Source organism: Fistularia commersonii, chromosome 33 (assembly GCF_037954325.1).
Source record: "Fistularia commersonii isolate RoL2024-O1a breed Wild chromosome 33, RoL_Fcom_v1.0, whole genome shotgun sequence".
NCBI lineage: Eukaryota > Metazoa > Chordata > Actinopteri > Syngnathiformes > Fistulariidae > Fistularia > Fistularia commersonii.
This window is the reverse complement of record NC_141316.1, coordinates 6,150,944-6,177,787: the sequence shown is the minus strand read 5'-3', so window position 1 is coordinate 6,177,787 and position 26,844 is coordinate 6,150,944. Positions and strand designations below refer to the sequence as shown.

At 44.3% G+C, this 26,844-nt stretch overlaps 2 protein-coding genes across 3 annotated transcripts; one reads left to right on the top strand and one right to left on the bottom strand.

Annotated features, from left to right (window-relative positions):
• Positions 1-1,112: 1,112 nt before the first annotated feature.
• Positions 1,113-15,824, top strand: cdc42ep1a (CDC42 effector protein (Rho GTPase binding) 1a). 2 transcript variants are annotated; one of them, XM_086140741.1, is made up of 3 exons: positions 1,113-1,235; positions 9,719-10,702; positions 14,171-15,824. In XM_086140741.1, exons 2-3 carry the CDS (start codon positions 10,231-10,233, stop codon positions 14,902-14,904), a joined length of 1,206 nt encoding a protein of 401 aa, XP_085996867.1. In that variant the 5' UTR covers positions 1,113-1,235; positions 9,719-10,230; the 3' UTR covers positions 14,905-15,824. The 2 variants fall into 2 exon arrangements, with proteins under 2 accessions (XP_085996867.1, XP_085996868.1); XM_086140742.1 differs by lacking the exon at positions 1,113-1,235 and adding an exon at positions 4,703-5,071.
• sh3bp1 (SH3-domain binding protein 1) lies at positions 15,556-26,844 on the bottom strand. Its single transcript, XM_086140740.1, has 18 exons — positions 26,668-26,844; positions 23,780-23,822; positions 23,375-23,479; positions 22,583-22,659; positions 22,309-22,420; positions 21,560-21,636; positions 21,394-21,481; positions 21,255-21,323; positions 21,075-21,165; positions 20,842-20,978; positions 20,281-20,392; positions 19,655-19,736; positions 19,499-19,579; positions 19,158-19,271; positions 18,885-18,982; positions 18,650-18,797; positions 17,916-18,214; positions 15,556-16,519 (listed from the first exon to the last, which is right to left on the bottom strand). Exons 1-18 carry the CDS (start codon positions 26,715-26,717, stop codon positions 16,284-16,286), a joined length of 2,019 nt encoding a protein of 672 aa, XP_085996866.1. The 5' UTR covers positions 26,718-26,844; the 3' UTR covers positions 15,556-16,283.

The window sequence follows — 26,844 nt, the reverse complement described above, 5'->3', positions numbered from 1 at the left end:
TGATTTTGGCACAAAGGACAATAACGCCTTGCCTCATGTATTCATGAAAACGAGCAATTTTTTTCCCCGCCATGCTATATTTTCAGCGGGTATTGGCAGAACCACCGCTATTTCCGTCCATCGCTTTTGACGCCGTACAAGCCGTCCACCATCCTCTCCTCTTTCTGGACGGTCCATATCGATCAAGACGTCCTTCGCCGTTACCGTTCCTCCATACCGCAAAGAAATACCATTCCTATCGCCGAAAACTCTCCGGTGATTGTTTGTCTACCACGTTTCCTTTTTCCGATTTTGTTGGAGCTCACCTATTGGTTGTGATACAGCATCGTAAAGACCGAATGATCGAAAATACCCAACGTGGGAAAAGACCGCTTTAAAACTAAGATTACCACCTTGCATTTAAGGACCAAGATGACGCACAGCGGCGAGATCAGCTGGAAACAGTGACACCGATGAAAAGACAGGAGGCAGAGCTGGAGGTTGCAGAGATGAAGATGTTGAGGTTCTCTTTGGGAGAGACCAGGATGGATAGGATCAGGAATGAGTCCATCAGAGGGACTGCACATTTTAGATGTTTGGAGAGAAGGTCAGAGATGCCAGACTGAGATGTTTGGGTCATGTAGATGTAGAGATGCTGGAATTGGAGGTCTAGAGGAAGACCGACGAGAAGATTTATGGACGTAGAGAGAGAGGAAAGAAGTTAGTTGGTGTGAAAGAGGAGGATATGGGTTAGATGGAAAGGGGGTGATTCATTGTGGAAACCCCTGAAGGGAAAAGCCCAAAGGAAAAGCAGAACAGGAGCAAGAGACTTTCAAGATTTCTTTCGACGTTCAATTTCAAGTCTGCGACTGCGAAACCTTTATCCGGCCTTTATCCGCAAAAAAGGGAAAATACCTGAGAGCGCCATCTAGTTTGCAAATGTGTCCACAAGTCCAATTTGGCAAGTTGCAGAAAAGAGAGAGATATACATCAATTAGGCGTTTGCTTGGTTGTGCGTGGGACCCGCAACCCCCCACCCCCCCCCTTGCCTTCCTTTCATTGGTATTTGTGCGGGCCCCGCCCCGCCCCGCTCCCCGTCCCTCCGCGCGGCGCCGCTCCGCGCACCAGGCGCACCGAGCGGCTCAGTCCGGCGCCACCGCCTCCGCCAGCTCCCCGCCGCTCCGCTCCTGCTGGAAAGATCAGAAAAAAAAAAAAAAAAAAAAAAAAGTCTCTCTTCGAATCGCACTTTTCTCCGGGTGAGTGATCAGTCCGCTTTATAATAACTTTAATAATCTAATAATCTCATCTCCGGATTAGATTAGACGAGTCAGACTATGAGAGGAGTCACTGGAAAATTGAATGGGGGATTAAACCCCCAATTTCAGTCTTTTTTTCAGGAGCGTGTGCGCGTACATGCTCTATCCAGTGATACGTTTAATTATGTGTTAGTTTCATAGCGGGAAAATACTTACAATTATGTATATATAAATATATATAAATATATATATATATGTGTGTGTGTGTATTATATATGCAATGATGTTATTTCCTGTATTCAACAAGAGGTAAAATATTTAATTTGAATGCCCTTGCCCGTGATTATAAAATTAGCAGCTCTTTTAGCAGAGAAGTAAAAATACATTGCCTTTTAATATTTGTGCATTATTAATGATCTCTTATCAATGATGATGAAGACTGATTTTAATAGTAAGCACTTTGCATGGAATCCTCCTGCTGACAGGGTGAGGTAGTTTTCTTTGTGATAAGGTGATAACATTTCGACGTGCTAAAATGTTGACAAAGTTAAAGTCTTCCCGTTATCGGACCCGGGGGTGCTAATGGTCCCCGTTTCGGTTTGTGTCAGAGTCTTTTCTCAGAGCCTGAAATCCAATCTGTCGGGCAACATATTTATAATCCGCGAGCTGCGACGGGTAGCGGCAGTATATCATTAGGATTCCCGGGCTGCAACCGTGGTCAGAATAAACCCCGGTCATCGCTTTGATTTTTATCACCCTGCCTTGTAATTACCAAAGTTACGTGACATAACCCATCAATTTTCATACATGTCACTAAAGTGACCGAAATGCGAGCGGATCGCGAGGGACAAGTTGAAGTCGGTGGCCTTGAAGTGTTTGAACAGGGTGTGGGGGGGGGGGGGGCGGCCTTCTGACCCCATCAACCCGCCAGCATGCCACGAGGGAGGCCACCATGTGAAATACCACACACACACACACACACACACACACAAAAAGATCGGAGAGCGAGCAAGCCAACAAAAGCCAATGAGCAAACAAATGCAATCAATGATAAACCCGCCAGCCACAGTGATACAAACGCACAATCCAATAGACAAGACTCGTCGACGGGCTGGGAGCGACCGTTCTTTCTACGTCCTTTTCGTCATCGACCGAATGGGTGTTTCCCGAAAAAAACAAAATTTAAGCCCGACGACACATGATTCATACGTGCATGATTCAAACGTGTCCTCGTTTGATTTACGCTCATCGCACTTCTAAAAGCATTGGATTGATTGCGCGAGCGTGCCCCCCCCCCCCCGCGGTTCGCCTCTACCCCGCTTCTTTACCCCGGTTCTACATTCCTCCGACGGTTACTCTCCGTGACCTTTGGGCGTCATTGACGCAATCAACCAGAAAGAGGGTCACTTGCCGAGGTGCGAACTTTGGATCGGGATGCTGTATTTGCTTTCACACCGCCGGGTTCCCCTCCGTGCGTTTTTCTTCCTTCGCGACACGTGGTCACGTGGAGAAAGCCGCCGCCGCCTTGTCGACACCAAATGGTCGGAGGTCACGCGCTTGACAACTTTGACGTCGAAGGTTTACGCTATCGTTTTCGAGACGCTAGACCGTCGGTTTACGGCTTTGTCGTGCAACTACGTCCGCTCAGAATCGTCTGAATCCGTATCGCCGAGTTCGAATCGGTAGATGTCGCTCGAGAGGCGATCGGTCGGGTTCCATTTGGGACACGAGTCTATCCCGAAACACCCGTGGGGGTTGACCCAGTTTCCCACGAGTCAGGAGGTGATACGGCCTGTGGAGTGAGGTCTGGAAATTGCCAGATTTATCTTTGTAGTATCGTGCAGACCGATGGCGGAGAAGGGAAAAGCTCCAGGTGAGGATTCAGCTCGCATTCTCAGCAATTCTAAGCCGCGTAGTTTAAGTAGAAGGACCGCACCACCGTAGCCCGATCATCCCGGGAGCCGTGGACTGACCCACGTTCAACGCCGAACTCCTCGGCAAGCTATTTATAGTATGGCGGCAACTAAATCTTTTTTTTTTTTTTTTTTTTTTTTGCAATTTTTCAGTTTTGCAAAGAATCTTTTTTTGTTTTGATGTGAAAAAAAGCAAATGTCATCACACCTTTTTTTGCCTTTCCTAACAAAGAAGCCACAAATGTTGTGTCACAGATGACAAAACCGCGTGAAAAACTACCAACATTTACATTCTTCTAATCGAAAAGAGTAAACCGCGACTTTTAAACCCGTCACATTTACGAACACAGTGGAAGAAGGTGAATCTGCAAGAACGTAGAAATAGATTGCAGCATTATTGATTGACTGGGAAACATTTTGCAATTGCAATTTTGCAATTTTATGTCTTTGCGAGATTTTGGCATATAAAAGGATTGGAATTGGAAGAATCTATTTCTTATCTATTACAGGAAATGATGAAAAGGTTTTTGCCAGAAAGTTCAGACGATGAAATGATCAATTACGGTTTGATAAAATAAGTTATGATGAAATTTGAGCTAATTAATCAAGTTAATGTTTGTACAAATGAGAAGAAAAAACTCAATTGACAAAGCTGATGTTAACTAAGGGCCTGATATTGGACTCTACTTGGAAATCTTACATAGCTTCAATGAAATAAAGATAGCCAAGAATATTCCATCATGAACAATCAAAGCATGCGTAAAATTACCATAGTTTGTCATTTTCATTCCTAGGTTTTCACTTTTTCTCCCATAATTTAGCCATTGTGTTAGAAGAGTTTGTGTTACAGAAAATACTGTGTTTATTGAGTCACAGTTGAAAGAAAAGGAAATGTAGATTAGTTATGGACACGCATAAAAGAAAGGTAGATTCTCGCCGGAAAGTCTGCACGCGTTGTTTGTTTTGATTTGCGTGGACGACGGCCATAAAAGGAAATTCACTCGTGGGCGTCGACAATGGTCGAGATGTGGCGTCAAACGGCGCTCCAGTGGTTTAAACGCTTACAGAAATATTTTACCGTTCAAAGAAGACGTAGAAAGATTCAGTTAACAGTAAAACATTCGGTGTGACTACGGTGTTCAGCAGCTTTGAACGCAGATCATTGTACTGAGCGACAACCAATACACGAAGGCCGGAGTTGAGGGTCAAGGAATGCGACCGAGTCCCTTCCCGGCACTCGCCCGGTGCTTTTTGTCCGTTTTTCGCCCGATGACTTCGTCTTCCAGCCGGGTGGCGCCCACTGCCCTCGCCTTGTAAGGCGCCAGGAGCGACTTGGTCGGCGTTGGTGCGACAGAAAGGTCCCCAAAAATGGGGAAAGCGCCGGTTCATGTGGCCCCCGGGCCATTCAAGGACCGATCCCCTCCTGACTGTTAGCTCTCCTCGCGTGCTTCACTGAACCCTCACGTCTCTTGGCGGGTTTCGTCAAGCTAGACGGCTCCCGGCCGAGCGTTCACCTGTCATGTTGTCATACCAACGCCTGCGGATTACTTGACCGAAACCACCCATGAAGAGCGGAACGTTCTCCTCCAGCCAATTTCAAGAAGGAGGGGTGAATCGGGCCCTTTATGGACCCGGTCTATGGAAAATATCAAAATGGAAAAGGGAAAGAGAGGGAGCGATACGGTGTGTGTGTGTGAGAGGAAAGCGAGAAGAAAAGCAACAAGTTTATGAGCTCGGAAAAGATCTAAACAGAAAGAACACGGCAACGAAGAGCAGATGCAGGAAGCGCAGAGGCTCAGCGTATGGATATTTGCCGGAGCATGAAAATGTTTTCTCGGGCTGAGGAGGAAATGTAGCCGTGTTTTGTTTGGATCGGGGCTGAACATGGATGGTGAAAATAGAAACCTAATTGAAAGTCAAAGGGTGAGTCTGAAAAAATGCGGCCTTATCTTGTATGTTTGTTCACCTGGGTAGTGAAGTCAGCGACTGAAGGACATGGGAGGGTGTGTGTGTGTGTGTGTGTGTGCGGGGGGGGGGGGGGGGGGGGGGTCTTCGGTGAAGTTCGGCGCTTATTTTTCTCCGTGAACCCATAACAGAGGCAACGATTTAGTGTTTAAATTATCTTAAAAGCAGCTGTTTAAGTTCGAGACCCGTTTTTTTTTTGCAGCCGACCTTCTTCGGTCAAGACGTTAGAAGCGGAGCGCTGATGAAGAAAAGGAGAGGAGGGGGGGAAACGGATGGAAAGAGTCGTAGGAAAAACAGGAAAAGGGGCTGAAAGCAAAGGAGGAAGAGGGTGAGGGATGAATGAAAAGGGTTGGAAAATGATTCGAGCGACCGTTTCAGAAGATTAGGGGTGAGAGAAGAGAGAAAGAGAGGAGAAGAAAGAGATAGATGGATTCAATCGGCTCGTACAGTAGGTCAGGAAGAAAGGCTGCGATCGAGAGAAAAGGCTCGATGGCCGACGGTACGTTCAGGAATGTGTTTCGCGCACACACACACACACACGGATATAAACACACACGGCTTCTATTAGAATGCGGTTAGTTTGATTTATATCCAGCAAAGCCACCTCAAACTAGCACTATGTAGTGACATGGAAATATTTTATTTGTGATGTATGAACGCTCTGAAATCCCCACGAAGAGCAACTTGCCCAAATAAAGTCACTATAAAGCTACGGTGAAGGCAGGCCCGCTCAATATGTTTTTGTTTAAAATGCCATACAGTGGTTTAAATAAGCGCCGTCTCCCTCCAAAACTGGCAAAAACAAAAAAAAAAAGCATCAAGCTTCCAACAAACAAAACCAACGCAATTGGGCGTGGAGTATCTTTGAGACTCTCGTGCTAAATGCTAACGTCAACGTGCTAATGATAATAACAGTAGCATGCAGACGTCCCCTGTTTCTAATGCTAAGCTCGGTATAGAGCTTGAGGTTTCTCCCAGTGCGTGCGTGAACGTGTGTGTGTGTGTCTGTGTGTGTGTGGTGTTTGGTTGTGTAATGACATCATTATTGTTGTACTACTTGCTCCGGAGTCAAACCATGATCTAATTCGCAGGATCGGTTGCAATAAACTTTGCAGTGGCAGAAGACAAAAGAAGAAGAACCCATTTCCTGCATCTGTCCGGGACAAAAGTGAGGGAATTTGGAAGCAGTACAGTTAAAAGCCGGATAAATTGTGTCGTATCCGAACGTTGCTCAACAGCGGAGTGGAAAATAAAATAAATCAAGTTTATTTGAGGCTGATCTTTGTACTGTCTCTCATAAGGATTTGGAATTATGTATGGCGGGTAAACATACATCACTTTAATGTTACAGAAAAGTCTCCCAACCTTAAAATTTTTACTTTTACTGCAGAATCTCACATGAAGAGTTACTTTACGCCATTTCTTTTTGATTCGATGAAGTCATCGGGAACCGTTCCCGAGCCTCCTTATCCCGCCTTCGTCTTCCTCCTGCCGATGTCCTTCCATCACCCCACTCTCGCGCCCATATCGGTCCATATCGTCGCTTCTCATCGATTTGTTTGTTTTCAAACATTTCCTTTGCACTGAGTTTCCGTTCTTCTTCCCTCCGTGACAGGAGTTGGTCCGACCGATCCCCCGGTGCAGCCGTCCCGAGCTGGACTGAGCGGGCCTTCGCCCCGAGACAAGTGTCCAACGGGGGGGGGGTAGGGGAAGGGGGGGGGCGGCGGACATAAAGGATTAGGAAATAATCCATGGTACGTTGAAGTCGCCCGTTGAGTCCGGATGATTCTTTTCCAAACTCGGAGGCGGGGGGGGGGGGGATTATCGCATTCAATTGATTTTATTCTAAATTTTTTTCAAGCCGGCGACCGCCCGTGTCCCGTTCGCACCGGTTTTCTGCGTGCGCTCCAAAAAAACAGAACCGCGGTTTATTTCGGTGAATTTCCAAATGCCTATTAGGACTCCGAGGGAGTAACTTCCTCTGAGCTGCGGTCAAAGGTATTTAAGAGGATTACAGACAGAGACAATACATCAGAGCTTTCTGTAAGCACACAGTTGGAGTAATTAATGGCCCCATGTGTGTTGCTGTAATCCTGGGGGTTATCAATTAGACTAAGCTTTTTCTTGTTTAGCCTTGATATAGCGAGACAAATGTTCTTCCTTGCTTTTGTTTCTGCGGGCAGATGTTGTTGTTTTAACCTCTGAGGCGCCCCGTCGCTTCGGCGAGGTTCATGGGAACATGCGCCGGGTCCCAGCGGGCTCCCGTTTGACATCGCGCCTCGGTATACCGCTCCCCGGCGGCGGACCTTTGTGAGCCGTGACACGGCTCTGCTCGAAGCTGGTATGCGGTGTGTTTCCCTCATCTCCGCTCCCAGATGCCCCCTCTTAGAAAGAGAAAAAAAAAAAAAAAAAAAAAAGCCAGCCAGGGGGGGAAGCGGAGTGGAGTGGAGGGCCTGGGACTGTGGTCAGCTGCAAATTACAAGGACTGCCTTGGACCTGACGCAATCCCCATCTCGTGAACCTTAGCAAGTCATTAATGAAAGCAGACGGGGCCGTGCATGCGTGGGAGGCCTGCCGACGTTTAGTTTCTGCAGTGGAAAGCTTTTAAAGAGAACCAGAGGGCCTTGTCAGAGCTGCCTTATGCTATCAAAATATTTTAGAATAAGATATCCATTACTCCGCTGGCAGCGAGTAAGGCGAGGAAACTCTAGTTTTCATTCAGTTTATTGCAGATTTCAACATGGGGCTCAGAGAGCAGCGAAAGACAGCAAAGTTATCGGACAAGCTCAAATATAGTTACGTATTAATAATCGTGAAAGCGACATTCTGGGAGATATTTTGTTAGGAAAACAGGCAGAGGTGATGCGAGCTTATATTACAGAGCTTATTAAGGCAAGTTCAGCTGTGAATATAAGCTGCAAAAAAAAAAAAAAAAAAAAAGAAAGGAAAAACAAACTTGCTGCAAACCGTTTGTTTTTGCACGAGTAGATTCATGCTCCGCAGGAAGTAGTCCATCTCGGAGAAACTTCTTGTAATAAATAAATTTGTGGCAAATGAAGCATAGTAAAGTTAATTTTTCGGGTATAAATAGACTACATGGGGAAATGGGACGCGAGGCGAACGGTAGAAAAAGACGAGCCCGAATCGCAAACCTCCGTCTCAATTTTCCAGCTCTAATAAAGCTACTACTCCGGACGCCGCGGTGATTTTTGTCTGAGTTAAGCGTCGGAAAAGTCAGACGGATAGAAATTGTGTTTTACTCCCCGCGGGGGGAAATTGCAGCCTTGTAGCAGCAGATGACATAAATCACAAAACACGCATAAATTACAAAAGCACACGGTGACTTGGATCCACACGCACTGCCAATTTGTTATCGTTCCTGCAGTTCATCTTTGCTGAGATCAGCAGTGGGTGGAATTGATCCAGTCCCAAGGCTTGCCATGAATCACTGTTACTCACGTTATAATCTACTACAGTCATTTATTTTGATTGTTGTAGAAATGCAAGTTGAACCGTCTCTCACGATTTTTTTTGATTTTTTTTACGCCCACATGGATCCGGTTACCTGTGTTTCCATGTAAACTAGCAGCCAAACATTCCTCGGTGCTTTTGTCCCGGGGATTCCCAAAGTGTCGGACAAGGCCCCCTTGGAAGGAATTCCAAAATTAGATATACTGGAGAGGATAAATGATTTTAATTTTTTTTTTTTTTTTTTTTTTTTGCTTGTTTGATTCGCAAATAATTTTTGTGGAGTTTTATCAATTAATTTGATCGGTGCTGTAGAAAATAAATGAACGCTAGTGACATCCAGCAGTCATCTAGTTTTTGACTATTCATCGGTTATTAGCTTCGTATTTACCTGAGTAACTTATGACAGCTGGAAAAAAAAAAACACAAGATGCCAAAAAAAATAGTTGGCCAACATATTTGGATTTTAGTATCGAGGGTGACGGTTGTGAATTTTGCACGGGGGGGGGGAAACTTGATGAATGTTTATTTAATCTGCAGACTTTTTAGGAAAGGCAAGAATAATCACATTTCCCTCATTATTCTGGCTTCTCTGAAAACAAAGCCTGTTTTTCGTCCGGGTCCTCTCACACACCAGCAGCTCGGCAGCGATGCTCTTATCAGGATGTGTTTATGATCCTGTCGTATCTCCCTCTGCATACTTTGCATGTTTATAAACAAACGGCGATCTCTTCTTTTTTCGGAGTCGGGGGAATCTTTTCGGCGAGATGTGAAATGAACTCTGAGTAACCCTCACGCCGGACAAAGCGGGATTTAATGACGCAGGAATTCCCTTCCAGTCCCCCCCATTCTAACGGATGAGAGGCAGACTCGTCGCATCGAAAAGCGGCCGCGGTGTACATTTTAGGTGGTTCCGGATCCACCTAAATTCAGAACGTGAAATCCTAAAAACCCGAGGAAAGACAGAGCCCTTCGCTTTTCGGCTAAATACAGTTTTCAGATTCTCCGAGCTTCTCATCGACCGCAGAATAAACTGCTGTCATTCACCTCTTTCAAATTCCCTGCCGTTTTTCATACGTCCCCGGCCTGCGTTTTAAAGATAGATGTTTTTTTTCCCCCTGTTTTTATTCTCCGTAGATGGTTCCATTGTGCGGCCGCAGAGCCATTTGCAGCTGGACTGGAACCTATTTCTGAACTGATGTCGACACAGGCGAAGCCCGAAGCAAGAGGGGGAAACCAGGCGACTTGACGACGCTCCAACTGGCCCGGCCGCTTCCCGGAACGCGACTGCATAGTGTTCCTCTCCATTTATGCCTGCTGAGTTCGGCCAGCTATGCATAGCGGCGGCCTGCAGGGAACGGGACCCGATTCGACTTGCACATGATAAACATAGATAATACTTTAGTGAACTGTTCGCTGCGGAACCCTTGCGTTTTCTGCCGCATAAAATTACAAGCTCGGCGCTCGGAATAACGTTTGAGAGCTATTTTTAAACTTTGGATTGCTGGACTGTCGCCGACAGAATTCCCAGAGGTGCAAAAGTTGAACTCGCTCGGTATCTCTATCCAGCAGGATAAGGAAGCGAGTGATTTTTTTTTCTTTTTTTTTTTTAATTCATTAAATATCAAGTCAGTCACCTTTTCGTGGCCATGAATCTTCAGGAAAAGCTCTCGGGCCTCAAAGGTCTGGTGTCGCACTCCCACAGCAAACGCCGTTTCAAGGCTGACCTCACGGTGGACATGATCAGCCCGCCCCTGGGCGACTTTCGCCACACCATGCACGTCGGCCGCGGCGGCGACGTGTTCGGGGATACCTCCTTCCTCAGCAACCACGGCGGGACGGCCAACGGGAGCAACGGGGAAACCGATTCCATCTCCACCCCCGACAACAAGCTGGGAGCGTTCTTCTCCAGGACCCTCCGACAAATCAGGAGGAGCTCGGACAACCGACCCAGAGAAGCGTCCAAGGAACTGTCACCGCCGCCTCCGGCCATTTCTCCCATCATCAAGAACGCCGTCTCCTTGCCAAGGCTGGATGTGGACATGCATAATGGAACACCCACCACCAAAGTGCTTTTTCCAAGTACTCAAAACTCGCCAGAGGAGAAGAAAAGCTCTTACGGTGAGTATGGGTACATCTTCCCATGGAACGCTCACTGGGAACTTTTTTTGAATATAATTTAAGAATCAACCGTTTTTGCGGGATGTTTCATTTAAATGACTCCCTTCGCTGTTGCCAGATGTGAAATCACACCACCGGCTTAAAATGATTGGGGAAACAAATGTACGGGAGTCGGACTCGAGACACGTCTTACGCATTAAAACGGGACATTTTCGGATGTCGCGGGCAAACATTAGAAATAAAATCCTGTTAACGTTGCACTGCTTTTGGGAGAGATGCAACAGGAGGAGCGGGGGAATCGTCGCCAATCATGGTTGGCTCGAAAGACATGTTGTGGAAAGATATGCATGCCAGGGACTTTTGGCAAAACGAAGAAGACCTCACAAAGCTGCGCAAATGCAGTGGTTATCCAATATCGCCTTGCCTTTAAGCGTCTCGTGGCAGCGTTAATCCAAGTTACAAGCAAATATAGGGGGAACTATCACTTTGACGGAGTATTCGAATAGATTTCCCTCACAGCGAGGAGGCAAACTCCCTCCGGGTTCTCCAGCTTCATCCGGAAGTCTGAAAACATGCGTTAGCTTCATTGGAGACGCCTCCAAAGTGCCGCTGTGATCGACCAGCGACCGGTCCAGGACGAACCCTGCCTCTCGCCCGACGGCAGCAAGGTCACGCTCCGCCCCTGGACCCTGAGCGCAGGATAAGCGCTATAGATAATGAATATTTCGAGTATAATCTTTACTCTTCCGCGACAACTTGTATTGAAAAGTCGAGGGGAAAATCAATGTCAGCTAATTGCTGTGTCTGTTAATTGTACTGTTCTGGATTGAGTCCTCAAAGAGGGGCTGCCTTCAGCAAAAAATAGAATAGTCACTCAATCAAACATCATTATTTTGGATGGCTGAGAAAAAAAAATGCTGATCTGTCTTTGCTGGAACTTTCCAGACATGATGTCATTTCAAATACTTTTGTTGTTCGAGGATTTAGCAAAGCACATCATCAAATCCTCACATGCTCGCAAAGATTAAGGATATATATCTTCCTCTACATTCAAAGTCAACGTTGCCAAACACAGTGAGGCACGCGGGTAAAGGTCAAATGAGTTAACTGGAAACTGCAGAAATTTGGCAGCGCCGCGGAGAGGCATTTAAACCTCATCCATCAGCTTTGTACCCGGCGATTTTGGATAGATTTGCCCCAGATGTCTTTATGAATCACCTTGACTCCTAATCAGCAGCTCTCGCGCTGATAACGCGCACAGATCCAGACAGAACTGACAACAAGCTGTCAGACAGGCTGTTTGAATGACCCGCATTAACACCAGACTCATGGCTCATGTCTGGAACCCCCCCCCCCCCCCCAACTCCCTTCCACCCCTGGGACCGCCAGTGTGCGTATCGGCGTGCACATCTGAAAGGATGTGAAACGCTCATAGCGCCACTGCGCTGCATCGCCAGGCGTCTTTGTTTACCTTGGCGTCGTATGTTGAAAGGAACATTTAGAATAATATATTCAGGAAGGAGACTTGTATCTTTTCTTGGATAACTTGCCCGTGCAAGTTAGCGTGCCTTGTTTTGTAACACTTCTGCAGCCTTGCGCACCCTCTTGGTACGTCGTGAACATCTCACCTAGCGTTTCTAATTTTTTTCTTTCTCAGATGGGACTACTTGGACTCTTTTATGTTTCACTTTTTTTTTAATTTTTTTTTTTTTATTATACTTCATTGATCTGTTGTTGGAAGTCCCTTCTCTATATTTAGCCTATCATGGATGAACCATGAGCGGTTGGCTGCCATCTAGCAGCGCCAGGGAAGCAGTTCTGCGTCTTGCTCAAAAACACTCGGACACACTAGGAGGAGCCGGAAAATCGAGCCAGGAATGTTCGGTTCCGACGCGCAACGCCACCCCTAATTTATATACAAACACAAATGCTAATGTTCCAAACACGAGGAGGGGAGGCAACCAAGGTGTCAGCATGGGGATCAGCCACTATAAGATATTCCAGGATTCTTCATATCTGATAGAACACCAAAACACCATATGAAGAGTCTTAAGAGTCATTCGTACCATCGCTGTAGGTTTAGCTCTTGTGAAATTGAACTACCAACACCTGGTGTGCGAAGTTGGGCCCTTCAAATACTCCTCCGACTTCAAACTCCAACCCTGTCTGGAATTCACTGATTTGCGATCGTGTTGCCATCTTTAAAATTCGTCCAAAGCGACTCCCGGCCGGAGAACGTCCGAAACAGCCAAGTTAGTGTGTCAGTTGCGCGACCGCTGCGGGTCTTAAACGCCCCCGCACCATCCGCCCCGGCTTCCCAAAAGGGTTCGCACCGAGCCGATGCAGGGGTGTGAATCGTAAATCAACCTCGCAAGCAGGAAGCAGAAGCACAGGTCCACCTGATGGAGAAACTTCCTTATGGCGGCGTGTTTGGCGAATGCCATTCTTTTGGTCTTGTGAACGCAGGCGATCATTAAAAAAAAAAAAAAAGGAAATCAATCAACTTGTCATTTTAATGTTCAAAGAACTCTACTTGTATCTTGGAGCGTAACAGCACCACTCTGACTTGGAATGTGAGTTACGAAGTGCTACAGAATGTCATTTTTAAGACCGGACATACCTGTGAAACCTCACCTAAGGTGTCTTTACACACTTTGCATGTTTTAAAAAAACAGTCGTTTAAATCTCGAGGGATGCCGTACTTCTTTTTTTTTTTTTTACATCGACTAAAATTAGGCTAAACTAAGCCAGGCTTAGAGAAACTGGGTTATAGCTTTGGTTATCTGCTGTTAAGACACAGAGAGGGATTTTGGCCTTTTTAATGTAACGCTTGATAAGGGGTGCTATTCAGTTCCTATGGCTCTTGTCACCATATGATTTTAAAATGAAATACAACTGGAATTTTGGATGGTTCATTAGGAAAAGGAATCAGGCCTCTTTGCAGGCTTTGCTGCTCTAACACAGAGAAAGGTTTACAGCGCCCCCGGCTGGATATATTGCACAGACATCGCTACTCCTGCGAAGAATATGACGACCGGTGAGTCTCAATATGGACTTAAAGGTTTCAGATCCAGGTGAAAATATATGGAAAAAAATACTACCAAATTAAAGAATGAAGAGTCAGAGATTCCATGCAAATGAATTTCTGCTATTGATGTATTTATGTTGTTTGTGCAAAATATTTGTCATTACCTGAAGCAGTGAAGCTGCTGCCTGCTTGTCAGTCAGCAGGATTATTATTATTTTTTATTTTTTTTTAATGAAAACCCAATGAAATAGGAAAACATCTGCTGCTGAATATTAACTATATTGGGATTGATGTCAAACATACACATGGATGCATGTGATATGAAAGTGGTAGGAGTGTTTGCAATCTTACGGTCAGTAAGAATCAAGTGAAATCGAAGAATGAGGTTGTAAAAAGGGAAAAAGAGACGAATCTGACAGTTTTCTCCGTCTGTCCCGCAGGACTGGAGTCCGGCTTCGTCACGTTGCCCCGACTGTCTCGCGCCGAGCGTCAGCAGCCGTCCGTCTCCGTCCCCACCGCCTGCTCCCCGAACATCCACCGTGGCTCTCTGACTGACCCCACCGATGCCATCTTATCCTCCTGCTCCGCCTCCATGGTGACCTCCGACCCCCAAACCATCAGCGGCACCACCGCCGCCGCCGCTACCACGGCCTTCTCAGACTCCCTCCCCTCCCTCACCTCACTGGACACCTTTAACTTCGACCTGGGCCCGTCCCTCATGAGCGAGGTGTTCGGCCTGATCGACGGTCACCCGGAGGAGCACAGCTACACCTGGGAGAAAGACGAGACGGGGTCGGCCTGCGGGATGACCACCGAGGGATCGGAGATGGGCTCCACCACTATCTCGTACGTAGATTCCTTGCTGAAGGAGGACTGCGGGGGCAGGAAGAGTCCTCAGTGCACCGAGTGGGACGAGGAGGAAGGGAACGCGACGGAGGTTTCCGTTAAACCCCCGGATGTGGTCAGAGGGTCTCCGCAACGGGCGAGGATAGGGGTGGGGATGGAGAGCGAGCGTTTTCAGAGCGCTACAAACGTGCTCGCGCGCCATTACGGAGTCAGCGGCTTCTCGAAGGGACACAACAGGATGGAGGCTGCCGACGCGGAGATGATCAGCCAGCCAAAGAAGAAACTGTCCTACAGTTATATGGACGATGAGGATGAAATCAAAGTGTGAGTCGGGAAGCTGGGAAACGTGTACCGGACGTAAGAGGGCTCTGTAATTCCAGCCGAATCGCTCATCTTACACCGTAGAGCGTACGACGAGACTGAAGAAGAGTTACTTTAAAGCTGCAAACCAAATCCAATAGTCTTAAAATAAATGGGAGCGTGGAATGTTGGATTCCTTCGCTCTACGCAGTGACGCTGCAGGGATACAATTATGCTGCAACCCTGTTGCTGAATGTATCGAAATGGAATGAGAGACTGGATGCTTTCCGTTTTCCCCAAACGATCCACCGTCTTTTTTTTTTTTTTTTTTTTACCCTTTTGTCAAATGGACACGGAGAATATAACAATATTACTCAACGAAGTTCATTTTATGCATTCTGGGTTCCAGACGTTTGAGAGGAGAATGTGGGGATTTCAAATAAGTATAAGTGAACTTATTCCAAACTTCTGGCGTCACAACAATCTCTGCAACTATTTTCTCTCAGGAATACACTACCAGGAAAGTCGAAGGGATGGAAATTGTAAATCCAAGGACCTCAGGATCATGAATAACTACAAAAGACAATGAAAAATATTAGCATCTCAGTTATAGAAATTCCAATGGGAGGAATATGACAAGTCATTCTTGTGTTTGTTGAATGAAACCAAAGGCAGAATCATATAATTGTTCATTTATTTCGCTGACTATATGAATACTCTGTGCACCTTTTATGATAATGAAGTCTTTACTCCTGTATGTTTTTTTTATAGAAGAGCTGTCATTTAAATTTTCTTTTATACACATGTACATGAAGCTATCAACTGACCTCCTATTCTTATGTACTTACAAGCACCTTCAGTACATAGCGCAGTTCACATCCATACGCTGCAGTCAATATCAATGATATAAAATGATGTAATAAAAACAACAATAAAAATGCTTCTAATTAGGTTGAACATGAGTTTATTTAGACGGATCCTACCGACAGAGTTTGGGGTGGAGTGTCTAAACTTGAGGCTTTTAAAAAACTGCCCGTGTAATGAAAAGAGCAAGAGTAAAAACCACCAATTGAAGTATAAAATGCAAATTAGTTTGGAATGACTCCTCTTCCCTCTCCCCCCCCGAACAACAAAGACTCCCTGAATTTACTGCTCCTGCTTTGTATTCTGGGAAACAGAGGGTTGCAGTCATTGGAAAATAAATAAATGACAATTGTGCATAGTCGATGGACCGGAAAAATGTAAATTACAACTGCAGTTCTTTTTTAAAATTCATCGGTGAAAGTAACACGTGACAGAGAATATGTGTTTTGGTTGAATGTAACCAAATATGGTTACGTTTAACATCTACAACAAGTACATTGCTATTAAATTAATGGCACAGTTGTAATTTTTTTCTCACTGTTCTCAAGAGGGGACCTCCTTAGCCAGTGAGGGAGGGGGAAGCGGTGGAGGGCATCCGGGAGCTTTGATTCCAGGTTTTTTGGGCGCAGGTCTTTTGACCAGAGCCAAAGCTGTTGCCTTGTTGGTCGGCGGGCGAGGGGGGGCTTGCGGCCTCGGAGGTATCGGGGCTTTGTGCTCGGGGGGCTCAACCGTCGCCATTTCATTCGCCCGATTGGCTTTTCTGTCGAGGCACCGCTGGGCTGCAGAGAAGCAAATACGGCCATCGTGTTATTCCGAAGATGGAGGGCGACACCGGTAATGTCATCAAGAGTGCGCGACTGTGTAATTATCGAACGCAGCTACACCATAAATGTCAATGCTATTCATCATCGTCATATATTTTAGGGCATTTCTAGTCTAACTTACAAAACTGGTGCTCACAGTAAGGTTCCAGGCCAAAGTCAAGTCACACTAATACGTATATCTGTCACTCATTCATTCATTCACTATTTCTACCGCTTATCCTGCACTTGGGGTCATGGGGGCGGAGCCCAGCTCTCATTGGGCAAGAGGCCAGTCAATCACAGAGCCCCTTATAGAGACATACAACCATTCGCTCTCATTCACTCGTCCGGACAATTTATGGTCTCCAATGAACCTACTGCATTTTTTTGGACTGTGGGAGCAAACCGGAGGAGACAAGGGGAGAAACAAGGGGAGAACATGGAGTGTCCAACAGAGAGGCCCCATGTCTGAATCCAACCAGGGCTCCTCTTGCTATGAAGCGCCAAACCGCTGCACCACAATATTTTCTCATAGCTTGCTGAGTCTTAAAGGTGACTCATTCAAGTTTTGACATCGTTTAACTGAATGTAGCACAATGTTGGAAATTAACAGTATCCATGAAGAGTTTTTTTTCTTAAATGGATCTATGGATCAGCCATTTGTTAAGGTAATATCATAGCTATTTTGCCATAAAAACGATTTTGAGTCTAAATCGGATCTGAAATTTAAACAAACCGGCACAGTGATGACAACAGCGATAAGGGTGATTTAATCTGTGCCTCAGATTACAGCGCCAATAATGTGCTCACGTCCAGTTTACACTTGATATATTGCAAATATTTTCTGATAATTTTCTTGATATAATAAAGTTATATAAAGACTTTTTAAGACTTAATACGGTGAGATTTGACGGTAAAAAGAGTAAGAAAGTACTTGTTGAGTGGCAACAAACGCGGTAAACGTCCGGAAGCGGTGACTTAATGAAGGAAAGTATTTCGGCCCCGGCGAAGTGTGTACAACAATGTGAGAGATGACTCATGACCAGAGCAGTTGATATTTTGATCAGTGGTGTAATACTTCCTGTTTCCTGTGAACATCCTTGTTGTTGAAAAGTTTATTTATTTTTCCTTGCGTAATCTCACATTTCTTAAAGTCTGTGAGAGGAAACGGTTAGAAATCGAGATTGGTGACGGGAGCTTCTGTCGGGCACAATTTTGGGTCATTCAAGTGCTGCTGAATATGTCAACAAACCTACAGCTGGTCCTTGTTTGTGACTAATCAGTTGCTTAAGTTTCAGCTTAGAGTAAATGTTCTAAATTTCAAATGAACTTTTTACCCGATTCCCAAGGACAAAAGGAGGCTTGGACTCACGTTTGTACGGCGGTTGCTTGTTCGAAGACCCTTTTGGTCCTGACGAGATGTGAGTTGCCTCCGACTGATCCTGATGCTGATCACCGGACTGACCTGGCAAGCAATGGGATCCTGTCGTCTGCTGAAATGGGGTCGGGGTTTGGTCTGTTGTTAATTTGCAGTGCAAACTTCGTGGCGCGGCGGTAGGTTGGGCGGACGCTGCCATCTTTGGTGCAAGGCCACACTGTGCGGTGGCACCGCCGCAATTCACAGAGCCGGGCTTCACCGAAAGGGAAACGCCGTTGTCCTGGGAGGTTGCGCTGATTGGACAAGAGAAATTTATACAACAGTCGGTCAACAACAGAACACAAGGAACGGAAACTAACACCAGGTTGATGCAGGGGATGGTGCACTCTCACTCAGCAGATATCTATAGAACATCTAGATGTAGAACTAGGTTGTCACAAAAAGCTTCAACCTGCACACTTGCATTTGGAAATGCATCTATAGCACCATCTGCTGAGTAGAGTTAGTGCATGATTTTTATCTACTCATCGAAGTACTCCTAGCAGCCTGAGCACACCCACCAGAAACTTGATCAGAAATGCATGATTTAGGATGTTGGTATCTGTCTGTTTGCCTATCTGTCCTTCAATCCATCCATCCATTAATTTGTATCCCAGCCTCTACCTTGTAATATCTAAATCATGAATGTGTTGACTTGTTATCCCAATGACTCCGCTGTGACTCAGTACCTATTGGTCTTTAAGAGAGGGAGATGCAAGGAGCAGGAGGAGGCCGAGGAGGAGGAGGAGGCGCTTCTGCTTATTTCCTCCTTGGCTGCGATCGGAGGAACGTCGAGAGACACGTCGCTGAAGAGGTCAGGGATTTCAAACGACGCCGCTGAACAAAACAAAGCGAGGTGTTGTGAAAGCAACCAGACAAAAACTCAAGAGGCGGAGGGAACACTGATGTGTTTCGCGGTTGTACCTTCGGGGAAGAGGCTTGTACTGTACTGAATGAGAGGCTCGATGACCGTGACCACTTGGACGGAAGACGCGGACGCCATGTCGAAGAGAACGTGCTCCCTGGAGGAGCACAGAAGACACAGACAGTTCACTAAAGAACTCCAGCAGTTCAGCCTGGTGATATAAATTCCAAGTGCCGAGCTTGGGGAACAACTTGAATGAAACCTCCCTGGCTCATTAATCAACGTAAGCTAATGTTTGAACAACTGAGAGTAAAATTTATGAAACTACACACCCTTCGGCCTGTGGCCAGAGCAGGTTGGGCCCCAGAACGATGGCGATGTTACTAGGCGTCATCTTGTTTACGGCCTGCTGCTCCGACAACAGAGACAAGAACTGGACAAGGTACCTGATGGAGAAGAAGAAGAAGACTTGAAAATCCTCAATTTTCTCGCAATAAGTCAGTCCCGAGACCTTCGTTGTTTAACACGTATAACAAAAAAAAAAACAAACGTGTGTTTATGATATTGAATTATCACATAATACCACCATGATGACTCTTTAAATATAAATTAATATTTATACAGCAACAAGACAGGGGCATTTCCATATCACAAAAAGAGCAAATATTAACACCTGAGGTTGTTGTAGTTTTCTGGCGGCAGTTTCTTCAGCAGGATTCTGAACTGCTTCAGCTTCTCCTCTAAGTCTTTTTCGCTGGAAAAAAAACAACCTATGACACTCAAGTCAGATGTGAAATCACAGTGATATCGGGCAGAGGGCTATACACACCCCGCTACTTTAAACCAGTCGTTGTAGAGGTCAAAGGTCATGAGAGGTTCAGGGAGTTCTCTCAGGTAACACTTCAGAGCACCTGTCACAAAACATTCAGATAAATATGCATCGCAACAATATTTTTGCGTCTTGAAACAAAGTCCTAAAACAGATGATGACGTGTGTTACACGTGACTGGAGGCTGCAGTTTTTTGGAGTAAATAAGAGGAAGTAGGTAGTTATGACGGACAGAGAAATCCCTTGAGAAATACTCGTGATACTCAGCGGTTTTTCTTAACAATTGAAAGCGCACGGTCTGGAGTGCGTGGCTCAGGGGGCGGCATTTGTTTCGAGGGCAGCTTGCGCTACTTCGAGAGGGCAAGAAGGTCCTCCCTCGTCTTCTGACTAAGACTCCTGACAAAACAACTCGAGATCCAGTGACGGCCTCTCAAAACAAAGGCGAGGACTTAATTATTTATTGATAATTCCTCTGAACATTTGAGCTCGTGCTGATGTTGGAGTGAACAAAATGGGAAAATGGGAAATAAAAAGGATAAAACTTGATTTAAATTAAATTACTCAGCAGCCAGGTGTATGGGAGAACCCTCCATCAAGCAAATATTAGAGGGTGGACATGTGTTTACCAGCCACAGCGTGAGGGTCCATGTTGAACTCGCTGTGATCCACCGTCCCTTGATCCAAACACGTCTTCAGCCTCTTCACTACAGAAGCTGCCGCTGCCAGTCTGAACAGACCCTTTGCATTAACGGGGAAATTCAAAGGAGAGCATCAAGGGATGTTTCCACAGAAACACATGCATGATGCTCGATGATGAGATACATGACTGCATTGCTATTAATCATCGTATAGTTGGAAGCATTGATGGGGCTCTGAATATTTGACATAATGAAACCTGGGGACGCAAAAAGAAGGATATTGATTTGAAAATGTGATTTGATTGAATAATAAAGTCCAAGACATAATGATGCATCAACTTACTGGAAAATCTCCATACAAAGCTGCATTGTATGCAACACATACTTAGAACATGTTTTTTTTTGTATTTGGGAAATGTAAGCAATCGATGATGGCTGGACATGTGGGGAGGTCGGAATAAATAACAAAAACCACTCTTGTTAAAAGAGGCTTCATTGTGGCGGGTGGATTTGATTCGTTTTGCCAAGTGGTCTATTTGGCAGTCTCACCTCCTCCCTCATGCCGGTCCTCAGCAGCATGTAAATACACTCCTCGATGGGAGCGGCGATTTCTCTCTCACTTTCAGAGAGGTGCGAGAGCAGAGGCTCCCCGTACACCTTCTGGCTCGAGGAGCTCACCAGCAGCCCTGCAAAATCACACGGTTTACTCGAAGCAACGGTATGTGGTTTTTCTAAGAGCAATCCGGCGTGAAATGGGCCAGTTTTGACAGCAATTAATTCACCTTTTCGATTGTGACTCTCTTTGAGCTCGCTGATGTTTTTATCCAGAAAAGCATGCGAGTTTTTATGGTGTTCAGCTTGCAGCTCCAGAAGCTGGAGTTAAGGGGAAGAGAAAATGTGGGAAGATGCATAATACAGCTGGAGTCCTTTTTTCAAATTTCCAAAAAGAAACGATAACTCACACGAATGAAGTAATTTGCATAATCATCCTCTTTAGTGGCAAAGTGATAGAGATCGGCTGAATACTGGTCCTGTGGAGACAGGGATCGAGTTAGAGGCCGGCCAGAGTAACAACACGATTCTGTGTGGAAAACCAGGTACTTTGATGCTCTCCAGCTTCCTCCAGGCCTCTTCTACTTCTTCTCTTAACCCATCCTGCTTGGTCTGAGGACCTGTGCTCGTCTGGCTCCTGGGGAGGCGGAGGAGGGTTGTCTAGTCATGCGGCAGACAGATGAGTATAAATGCATGGAACACGTGATGGATGCACCTGATTTTTGCACTGATCCAGTCTGTAGTGAGCTTTGCAAACAGCTTCTTGTTCCTCAGGATCTCAGGCAGATCGTCCTACGAGATAAATGAAAAGGGGACCTCAGCAATGTCGGGATATGAACTCGCTCTTGATCCAACCACTCGTCAAATATCACACCTGCACAACCATTATATAATTCCTGGTTTAAAATACATTTAGACTGCAAATAAAGGGTATTGACCTTGAACTGATGCTGGTTTAGTACTACTTGACCTTTGTTATCCTGTGTGAAATAGTGTTTTTCATATTTTGATACTTTTACTGTTTTACTGATCCACCAAAATGAAACCCCACATTCCTGGTTTGTCTCACTGCCGTCAGCTACATTAACCAAGTGATTTATCCAAGATGTACTGTTGACCTCAATGGCACCATACCTGAATGTTGAGAGTTTTACTAATAATTTATGACAACCTATAAATGATACTGGCCTGGATGTCAGTAGAGCTGAACTAGTGACTGAATGTGATCATGCTTTAAAATCCAGACCCAAAACCCTCGAAACTATTTTGTCATACATTTAGCTTACCAAACAACAAATGCAGAAAATATTGATATTAATGCAGAATAATTCTCTCAGTTCCTAAAACAGAGAATTTGATGCTCTCTGTTTGGAGCTAAAAGATCTGATGCAGTACAGCTCCAGTCAAAATGAAAGTGAAGAAGGAAAAGCAAAAAACAAAACAGAAGGCAGGACTGCACCTCACCTCGCTGAGCTTGCTGAGCGGCTCCAGGACCTCTTTCTCCACCTTCATCTCAAAGTCGGCGAGCATAGTGGCGAGCATCTTCTCCATGAAGCAGCACATCTCCAACACTCTCCTGCAAGCGGACGCACGTCCCCATCTCAAAGACATACTCTAGTTTGTATTTGGTTTTTTTTCTTTAAAGGAGTTAGCGGGAAGGCTCCTCTGAAATGATCATTTATGTCTAGATACAAAGTGGATTGAGGGATGGATAGATGCTGAGCATCAAACCTGTCACCTGATAGAAGATGCTCCATCAAGGTCTTTTAGACTTTCGGCCATGCTGATGGAAAGCAGCATCAGAGGGAGCTTTTTCTGTGGAGAGACAAATGGATCTCAATGAGACCTTCAAAACTTCCCATTGCCAACTGACTTTATGCTGGGTAATAGAGCAATGCATTCACTGAACACTGAGAGATCAGTAATCCCAAATTTCTTTGTTATGTCTGAATACATTTGTTTGAAATTTCAATATGTAATCCCTGACAGTCTTCAGATAAAGACAATAATCGGGTTAAATGCTGGCTGATCAGTACATACACACACACACACACATTATTACCATGTTCACTTTTTCTCATCACTTATTTTTCTCTTTTTATATGTACCGTTACAGATCGCTGTAACACCAAGACAAATTTCTGTGTATATTGTACATTTGGAAATTACAGTAAAATTATTCTAATTCTCATTTTGATTCTGATGTGTGAGGATGAGATGGACACACACAGACACAAATCAAAATCAGGATATATATTCTGAAATATTTATATAGAAACATAAAAAAATCAGAATAAGAAAATATATATATGTGTATGTATAAAATCACCAAAAAATTGGGAATATATAATCTAAAACTGAAAATAAATTTACATAGAAAAATCTTGAATAAATCTTGAGACAAACTGGAAAATGTAAATACATTTACTATTATTCCCCCCCCCCCCAAAATTGGCAAGAAGGAGTCAAGTTGTTACAGAAAGTAATAAGGAAAGTAACTGAAACGTTTCCCCGGCGGATGTCTCCATACCATTCGTTTCTCTGCCTCCAAGCCACTCTGACTCTGCATGCAGCCCAGCAGCTTCTTGTGCAGCGTCTGAGCTGCCCTCTTGGTCGGTTCCACCCGCTGCTCCACCTTCACTCAGTGGAAGACATGCACGGAGGTTAGGCCTTTTCTGTTTTCTGGAATTAGGATTTAATAATTGAACCGTTTTGATTGTTTGTGTCTTGCCGTGACAGGAATGTTTCTCTGTCAAATCAACTTCAACACATACCACAGGTTTATAAGATAAACTTTATTGATCCCCATAGTGGAGATTCCTTTGTTACAGCAGCGTAACAGTTATAATGTCAAAAAAAGGAAATTATAAATATAAATAGATAATATAAATAGAATATAATGTTCTCATGACATTACATAACCACCATTACTCACCAAAACCAGGTCTTCATGTAGAAGCCCGGTGGCATCTTGCGACCTGTGAACATTGACGTTATCTTGGTTAGTGAATTTAAAGTAACTCTGATGCCAGTAAATCTCAATGAATCTTTATCATCAATGACTAATGTATTTGGTTATTTATCACATTGACATTACAGATTTCAAAGATTATTACTGACATTCCCAGTGCAGTTTCACCCAAATTACATTAGAACCACCCACTGAAATATATATTTAACTGTTTTCCCCATATTGTGATAGAGAATAGGAAAAGAAAGCCCAGTAAAACATTGAGGTAATTAAAGGAGTATTCATTCATTCATTATCCATAACGCTTGTTCTGCTGGAGCCTATCCCAGCTGTTTTATTTGCAAGACCAGCGCAGCTAAAAATCACCAGCAGGTCTCTGAAGTTTTGTCTTCTGTAGACCAACAAGGGGTGATCTGGAATGATCTTAGCTCTAGCACACTTTAACTCACAAGGTTGGACTCAACAAGTTGAGTCCAAATCGTCTTGAAAACTGCTGCCAGCAAACGGGGAACAAACTTGCTCCTTGGTGTGGAGGAATGCCACCTCGACCCACCTGCACCAGTGGATGGTGCTCAAACACGAGTATTCACTGAATCTCTTTAAATATCAGAATATGAAAATCAAATATTTGATACTTGTAAGCATAACTGCTTTCTCAAGCAACTTTTGGATTTAAGATCACAAGATGATCACAAGCAAAGGCGGAGCGCTTGTGAGAAATACCTATGAAGTAAATTTACACTTCCTGAATAGTGATGTTAAATTTAGTGTTTTTTCCTCCCTTTTATTAAGCCAATATTGGATTCACAATCTGTTCATATGATGAAACTGATGTTGATTCATGTCAGTTAGAGATTTAAATCAATCATATGCCCAACTGACAAAGCAGCTTGGTGAGCCGTGAAAGCGGCTGTGGTTTTATCTGGGTGGGGGAGAGGAAGGACTGAAACATAAAACTTGATCTATATGCAAAACAAACAAAAAAAAAAAAACAAAGGAAGGAGACAGTGTCAAACACTGACATAAGAAGTAGAAGGGACCTGTAGTAAGCTGATTTCCTTGTGGAACAAAAGGCAAATAAAATCTGAAGCGAAAAAAGGCTACCTTTTTCAGCTCTTTTCAAAAAAAAAAAAAAAAAAAAAAAAGTGGTAACAAGCAGGAGCTCAACGGTTAGATGTTAAACTAGGGTTGAACAAAATGAGAAGTTAATGCCATGCAACTGTGGCTGCTCCTCTGCAGATGCATGTTGCAAAAGTTTATTATTAGCTCAGGTTGAATAGGGATGGAGGTGCAAGACACACACATGCAGCATGCTGTGCACAAGTGAAAAGTACTTTGTTTAAATCCTCCATGTACATGAATACTGAGACTCTGAGTATCTATTCTTGCTTTTTATTTAATTATCATGAATCATTAGGTTTTGGGTCATTAACATTTAATATTTTTGTGGTTTTATTACAGCCATTGTCTTACCTTTACTTCCCTATGTTTCGACTCATAAATAAATAAACAAATGACAATTTCAAGCTCTAACACTTTGCAGATGTGGAACAAAATTTGTTCTTTTCTTTTAATTCACTGAAAATGTACATAAATAGAGCAAAGAAACCAAGTGGTGATGAATTGAGTAAATAGTAAAGGAGCTGCTCAGTCTGATAAGACACGAGGTCTTAGGGTTTCACTCCTGTCCAAGGCAATCACAAATACAGAGATGACCACAACCTCATAGCATATCACTTCATTGTGCCTTATCTATCTTATCTATGTATGTTAGTATATGTAAATATAGGTCCATATATGGGGCCTTCCATTGGTTGAACACAAGATAGTGTGGCGTGACGGTTTCTTTGGTCGTGAGTTACAGAGAACATAAGTTGTGCTTCTATTTAGCAAACAGCAGGCTTGGCCACATTAACCTGAAAGTCCTCCGAGACTTGAGGAAATTCTGGACAGAAGTTAAATACAGGAGGTTCAAATTTACGCTGATATCACGACGTCTGCCTCCGTCCCTGTGAGTAAATCAACCTCTGTGTGGACTCTTGGCTGACCTGATTAGAACACGGTGATCATGGATTGAGGCTGATCTTACTTCACAAAGCCGTTTTTTTTTTGTTATTTTTTATGAAGTTTAAAATCTAATGCAAGTTTTTAAAATCTAGATGGCCAAAGATCTATGCTGTTGTGACTTTATAAACCTCAACCTTTTACTCAATGAGTCTGGACGGACCTGAATGGAAAGGGAAACTGGTAAGCAGCCATTGCGATAGTTCTGCTTTTGCACGAAGGTGAAAACCCAGACTTCTTTTTCTAAGTTAAAAACACAATACTAGACCATTGAGTGTACGCTAAAGCTGGAGTTTTCTGTGTCCGCAACAAAAGGGTCCATATGGTATTTGTATAAATGTGACATTTGCATCGCTCCCCAAGAGGAACTAATTCTCCACGCCTTTCTTTTTGCACTTCACGGGTTTGCATTAGGATAAATGGAAGATTAGCATGCAGAGAATTCACATGAAACTTGGAAAAAAAAAATATATTTTTAAATTTCAAATTGCAAAAAGGACAGCAAAAATGTGAAAATTAGCAAAATGTCTCAATATCACTTACCACAAAACCGAAGTGTTGTGTCAGAATGCTTGAGTAAAATTCAAGGATGGCTCGTGAGTCAGATTGACTCTGAGATCAACCTGCGTCAATGCTTGAAAATTTGAAATAAAAGTTTGACAGCAGACTCATGGCGTTGAACCAGAAGTCAAACACTGCAGCCCCGGCCCCAAACAGACTCGAATAAAGTCTACATTTGGAGTATGTGAAAGTTTTACGGAAACAGTGGACTACTGAAAAGAACTTACTTTGCTGCAGATCCGAGCTGCTTCAGGATGCTCAAGGACTGTCGGAGCATCCTGTTGGCGAAACGTCTCTCACACGCAACTCAAAGCTTTCCTGTGTTTCTATCTAGAGCGCCGTTGGTTTGCGTTGTTGTTTCAGAAGTCACATCTAGCATATGCAAGCTAATGAGGAAGTTGCAC

Excerpts from the sequence above, each read along its gene's own strand:
- sh3bp1 (XM_086140740.1), bottom strand. The coding sequence starts at position 26,717 with ATGCTCCGACAGTCCTTGAGCATCCTGAAGCAGCTCGGATCTGCAGCA. Across the intron at positions 19,737-20,280 it reads GGACCCTCACGCTGTGGCTG|GTGCTCTGAAGTGTTACCTG; the intron begins GTAAACACATGT and ends GTTTTGTGACAG. Across the intron at positions 19,272-19,498 it reads GAAAACTACAACAACCTCAG|GTACCTTGTCCAGTTCTTGT; the intron begins GTGTTAATATTT and ends CTTCTCCATCAG.
- cdc42ep1a (XM_086140741.1), top strand. The coding sequence starts at position 10,231 with ATGAATCTTCAGGAAAAGCTCTCGGGCCTCAAAGGTCTGGTGTCGCAC. Across the intron at positions 10,703-14,170 it reads GGAGAAGAAAAGCTCTTACG|GACTGGAGTCCGGCTTCGTC; the intron begins GTGAGTATGGGT and ends TCTGTCCCGCAG.